This window comes from Nicotiana attenuata, chromosome 5 (genome assembly GCF_001879085.1).
Source record: "Nicotiana attenuata strain UT chromosome 5, NIATTr2, whole genome shotgun sequence".
NCBI classification, from domain to species: domain Eukaryota; kingdom Viridiplantae; phylum Streptophyta; class Magnoliopsida; order Solanales; family Solanaceae; genus Nicotiana; species Nicotiana attenuata.
Window position 1 is genome coordinate 43,874,872 of NC_031993.1, and position 6,740 is coordinate 43,881,611.

The 6,740-nt window shown below is 35.7% G+C and overlaps 1 protein-coding gene across 1 annotated transcript; it reads left to right on the forward strand.

Moving 5' to 3' along the window:
- On the forward strand, positions 2,773-3,957 carry LOC109225726 (RING-H2 finger protein ATL74-like). The gene has a single exon (XM_019390490.1). It carries the CDS (start codon positions 3,286-3,288, stop codon positions 3,817-3,819), a length of 534 nt encoding a protein of 177 aa, XP_019246035.1. The 5' UTR covers positions 2,773-3,285; the 3' UTR covers positions 3,820-3,957.

Here is a 6,740-nt window from a genome sequence, read left to right on the forward strand (position 1 = left end):
AAAAAAAGTGCTTTTAAGCACTTGTTTTTAAGCTAAAATGACAAAAACAAACTAAAAGCCAAAAGCTAGAAATCCTAACTTATGGCTTAAAAACTATTTTGGCTTAAAAGCTACTTAAAATAAGTCCATCCAAAGGGGCTCTTATTCTGATTAGACAGGGTTCAGGTACCATAATCCACATTCTTAACATCCCTCCTACCCAACTTGGCAACTTCCCCTAACACAAGTTTCTCTACGTGGTTATACAATTTAGTATTAATATTTCCTTTAAAAAAATTATTTGGCATCCTAAACTCATTAATCCAACTAATTTGGATTCGCGCCTGGCAAGTCAAACTTAGGGATTAAGCGTTTACTACCGGATTATTCTTTATATCCAAACTTTGTACCTGAAACCGTAATTAAGGATAAAAAAATCCCAATCATTCAATTACATCCCTTGGTAGTACTAGTATCTTCAACTTCCCATTAGTAAAGACATGAAGCAGTGGCGGTGCAGCTTATAGGCACTAGAGTTCATTTAAACTATTTCCAATGTGAAGCATATACTTTCTTCGGTCTACTTTAATTAATTTTTTAATTATTTATGTAGCTTACAATATTTGATTTTTTTATTATATCAAAAAGGAATTGTGACTTCTTTTTTTCAAAGTTATTCTTGGAGTAAAGAGCTTATGAGTATTTGTTATATTTTCAATAAAAAATAGTTAAAAATATCCCTAAATTATTGGAAAAGGTTTTAAAATACTCTTCATCCATTTATTGGGCTAAAAATACCCTTTGATCCACCCTTTTGATTCACTTTATGCATTTTGACCGTTAGTCAATGCTGAATTAAAAATAATAATTATTTAATTTCCACGTGTTCTTACAAAATTAAAACATCTAACCCATTAGAAAGACCCACCCATATTTAACAGTTTTTCATACTAACCCGCTCAAACACTAGCCCGACCCGAACAAAAAGTTCAACTAAAAAAAGAGGCTCCACTTCTATCAAACTCCATGGAAGTTGCAGTGAACATATATATGCAAATTTACTACGTGGTTTTCTTTTTCTTGTATGGCATCTAGTTCAATTTACATGATAGACACAAATTGCATTATATTCAAGATGAGTTTAATTTAATCATTTTCATATGACGGAAAGATCTCAAAGTGATTGTTTGGAAGATATCATAAATCGTTGGACTACCCCTAGTATTCTGTCCCACATTATTGTAAAAAAAAATCATTGGCTCATTCATGCAAGGTTTTTCTGGTTTGTTTAATTTGCTCATGAACCTTTATTCAATGATAATGCTATACACGAGATTAATCAATAAAATGAACACATGTAAATCCATGAGTTAGATGGAAGTAGAACGTCTTTTTTTTATTTGAACTTTTTATTCGGGTCAGGTAAGTGTTTGGGGCTGGTTAGTCCGAAAAATGGGTAGATATGGGTGGGTCTTTTTAATAGGTTAGATATTTTAATTTCGACCAATAAGAAGTTGCCATGTGAAATTTAAATAATTATTTTTTAAATTCAGCATTGATCTAACGGTCAAAGGACAAAAGTGAACCAAAAAGCTGGATGGAGAAGTATTTTTAGCCCAATAGGTGGATGGAGGATATTCTTAGACCTTTTTCAATAGTTCAGGGACATTTTTGACCCTTCCCTATATTTTCAATGAACAAATTAAGCTTAATATGGTCAATTTTATATTTAATTAATACTAAAAGATCAATTCTTTAATATGTACGAAAACACTCAAAAAATCAATTAAAGTGGGCCGGAGAAAGTACTATAGAAAATGAATCCTTAATTTTATAATGGGAAATTACCAGCTATGTCCATTTATAGGTAGCTCATTACAAAAATTGGCCAATTGATAAAATATTACTAATATTAGCCAAATTAGCCAATTAGCTATTTATAGCAAAAAATATCAAATTTTTGCTTTGTTTTGAGTGGGTGTTATTAGAATAGATTGGGCACAACTTAAGGAGCTTGAATTTCAGTTTTGAGATGATTTGGTGAAGTTTTGAGGTGGTTTGAATTGAAAATTCGAAATAAAAGCTGAACATGAAAAAAAAATGATATGTGTATCACATTGTGTATCATTTGTCTATCACATATGTATCATATTTGTATCAATTGTGTATCACATGTATATCCATGTATACCTGTGTGTGAGATACATGTTTGATACATATGTCGCAGAAGACTTTTTTGAACTCGATTTAATTATGAATTTTGATACAAGACCACTCCAAATCACCTCCAATCTTCCTCAAATTTTGTATATTGAGTTATCTATATATTTTCAATGAATTTCAACTATACCCATTGAAAAAGTTCATTTTTTGTTTAGATTTTTGGAATATTTGTATAGATTTTTGTATTTCATCACCTTATTTGCTACCTCGTCCATGAAATTTCTTTTCCGTCCTGTATCTAATGTTGCTAATCACACTTAAAAATATGGAAGGTGATTTTTGCATGTGATTCTTTGAGAGAAAGAACCCTATTATTTGGTTTTTCAATTTTTGTTGGCTAGTTTTGGTAAGTCTATGACTAATGGCTAGAGGTTGGTAAATTAAGATTTATTTGAGACATTTGTGTAAGTTTTCCTTTTATAATTTATATAGTGAGCGTGTTGAAAATCTTAAATGTAGAACCTAGTAAATTTAAATTTTTAATGTGACAACAAACCTTTGAAAAGACAGCATACTAACATTATGTTGATATAACTCACTTTCATTTGGTATCTTCTTATCTGTACGTAGCTCGTCCCTCGCTACATCTCCGTATAACCACCCAACTCCCCAAAAAATCTAACTCATCTCCTCCTTCCTAGTAATACTTTTATTTCTCTTTGAAAGGCAAAGAAACGGTTAAATAGAAACATTTGTCTCTTGAACTTTACTTCAGATTATACTGTCTAGTCTCGGTTTTGAGGAAGAAAAGGTCTCAGTTTGTTTTCAAAAAAGACAAGCAGCTTTGAATTAGGCATTATTTGTCTCTTCCCTTCCTTCTACTCTCAAAATAAACACAAAAAACATCCACCACTTATTTTCTATACTGCCCTCTTTCATTCCCCATCACAAAAGTACACACAACCAACATATTCGTCAGAGAAAGAATTGTTTGATCTTGTGATGACCATCTCCTTTAATTTATGGTTCCATTTCCAGTACTAGAATTGGCATTGTCAATCTTGCATAACAAGAACCATCATAGTTGTTTCAGTTCATATGTCCTACTTTTTTCTGCTGTAATACAAGAATCGGATTGGGACTATGGAATTCTTTTATCGTACAGAGCGGCTAATTCCTAGTATTCATTATGTTCCGCCAACTAAAAACGAAAGCAATTCATTTCATGGTTACTCCAAGGAAGCAAGTTTTGACGCCAACATGATAATTATCCTAGCAGCTCTGCTCTGTGCATTAATATGCGCACTTGGTCTAAATTCAATTATCAGGTGTGCCTTCAGATGTAGCCGCAGATTTTCTTTCGAGTCAGCAGATGCGCGGGCTGAACGCTTAGCTGCAACAGGGCTGAAGAAGAGCACGTTGAGGCGAATTCCGGTGGCTGTTTATGGATCAGGAGTTCATATTCTGGCCACGGATTGTCCAATTTGTCTTGGAGAATTTATGGATGGTGAGAAAGTGAGAGTCTTGCCTAGATGTCACCATGGGTTTCATGTTAGGTGCATAGACATTTGGTTGGCTTCACACTCTTCTTGCCCAACTTGTAGGCAATCATTGCTTGTACAACCTAAGACGACATCCTCTGATGACGCAGGGGATGTGGAAGCTGGATTGAGATAACATGGAACTGTACCAAGTGGACTTGCTGGTGTTGCTGAGTTCCATATGTATTTTATATTTGTTGACATTTTAGTGATTTTTTCCATATGTATTTGTAAAATTATGGGTTCAATTAAACTAATCAATCCATTTGGTCCATCAGCCGGGTTAGCTTATGCGCACCTCAACAATTTCGTCGAATACTTGCTACCTTCCACTAGCACATGTATTAGTATTTTGGCCTCCTTAAACGCATATGCTAGAGTAAGTAGTGGAGTTAGGAGTCTATTTTGTGTAGGCTGCTCATAGGCATTCCGATGATGTTACTTTAAATAGATAAAAGGACTTGATGTGAGATCAAATGAAATGAATCCTTGAACCTTATCAATTGTTGGAAAAGATAAAGGAGAAATAAAGATAAAAAAGAATATTTTTCTTTTCTTTTCCAAGTTTCATGGTCTCTGTTGATTTTATGGGGGTGGAATCAACCTTTTGTGCTAAAGACATGGAATCTGCTTCTCTCCTCTTCTTCCTTTTCCTCTTCTTCTTTCACTTTAACAGGGAAAATAGGTTCTCAATTAAGCAATCATTTCACTATTTCTTGATGTAGTGTAAGTGCAAAGCAAGGTATTGAGTGTACCTTTTGTTAACAATATTGCTGCGAAGAATTTATCGTGGCTAAAGCCTAAAGCAACAATATATACTTGATGCTTGGTATCCTATATGTACAACAAGCATCTTTACAAAGCCATGGAACAGAATCTTTTGGAGCCTTTTCCTGACATTGTTTGACTATTAAGAATAAAAGGATAGCAGTGTACTGCCTCCCATGACTCTGTTCATTTGGCGCAACGCATGGGGTTGGTAACTATGACAAAGTGATTCTTCTGATAAATTATTTGAGGAAAACCTTCTTATGGATACTGGTCAAAATATAAAGTTAGCAAAAACAAGCACCCCTAAATAAGAGATACAGATTTAAGGGAAAACAGTAGTTTCTTTACCAGTATATCCAGTTCAACTTGGGTGAATATCGACAAGAAAGTCCCCCGTAATGGTAAAATACAATCATAATACATGGCCGGTGAGATGGATGACTGTAATGATCGAGCCGATCGTTTTGTGTATTTAAGCCCTGTTCTCCTATTTGATGCTTCCCGTATGCTTATTTGTTGTGTTTGTGACTTGCGGGGTAGTTGGTTTGGTTTGGTTTCGGGAAGGTTTTAGAATGAATTGAAACACTTAGCTCCATGGTTCGAAGCTTAAGTTATAAGAGTTGACCAAGGTTTGACTTTTGTGTAAACGACCTTGGAATGGTATCTTGATGGTTCCACTAGGTTCGTATGGTGATTTTGGACTTAGATATGTCCGAATTTGGGTTTGGAGGTACCTAGGTTGATTTGGCTCTATTTGGCTAAAGTTGAAAAATTTGGAGGTACCTAGGATGTAGCAAATTTGAATGCGTGGGCTTAGATGTATGTCCGAAAGTTGATATTGATATTATCAGGCTCGAATTTTTGTTTCGGGACATGGAATAGGTCCATCATAGTATTTGAAACTGGTGTGCAAAGTTTGGTTGCATTCCTACTTGGTCTGATAGGAATCGGGCATTTGGTTGGATGCAAAAAGCTTATGAACTTAAGAGAAGTCCAATTAATGTTTGATCATCGATTCGTAGATGTGGTGATCTTACATGTCTTTGGAGGCTTTGGATAGGTCCGGTTAGTATTTACGGAGTTTTTGGTATGATTGGACTTGGATGGCTCGTGATTGGACAACCCGGAGCTTGGCTTGGATTGCTGATGACTGCTGGTATTTGGTTTGCTTTGCGATTGCAGAGCAGGTCTCGCAATTGTGAAGGCTTATTTTGAGTAGTAGTGTTTTGTTCTTCGAGTTTGCGAATAGGGCGTTGCGTTTGTGAATTGTTGGGGTCATTGGTCTTTGCCTTCGCGGTGAAGGCTCACGTTCGTGTAAGAGGAGAGGCTAGCTGGGAGCCGGCTGTGTTCAGCCTTTGCGTTCGCGACGATTGGGACGCGTTCGCATAGGTTTGGGTTGGAAGTGCATTGTGTTTGCTGGTATCTGATCGTTCGCAATGGGAATTTTAAGGCAGAAGCTAATTTGTGCTTTGCGAATGCGAGGCATGGGTTATGTTCGCGAATGGGATCACTGGGCAGACTTTTAAGAGTTCTAATTTCGGGACTTAGACCCATTATTTCATATTTTGAGCCCTACACTTGGAGAAGGACGATTTTTTAGGAGGATTTTCTCACAAGGCAAGAGGATAAGTAATTTCTACTTGATTTTAACATTATATCTCATTTCTCCATTGATTATTACACTTGACTATGATTTTTGAGAGAGAAAAATGAAGATTTGAGCCCCGATTCAGAGTCAAAATTGAATAAAACTTATATATTTGGACTTGTATTCGAATGTATAGTCGAGATTTATGATTTTTATCTGGTTCCGAAAAGCGAGCCTGAGTTGTCTTTTTGCAATTTGATTAAGATTGGAGATTTTTTATACATGGAATCGATTCCCCATAGCATTGTTTGGTGTTATTAACTTGTTATTGGAAAGATTAGAGATGTTTGAAGGCCGATTCCAGAGGCAGTGGCTTTTTGAAGTATTGATTCTTGCACTTTGAGGGAAGTATCTTTCCTAGGCTTGGCTTGAGGGTATTTTCCCCGTAGACTACGATACTTTCTATGTGTTGGGGGTGACGCATCTACGTGATGACGAGTGTACATGCGTACACTATGGTTATTTATGATCCAGGTAGACCTTAGGCTATTATATACCTTGTTTTGCTCTCATGCCTTTGTGTTACCATGCTTTCTCTACTTTTATGACTACTTGGGCCATTATTCATATTAGAAATCATGTCTAGGCTATGTGCTTATCCGTTTAGGACATGTTAGAGCTATTTTGCTATGTTAAGC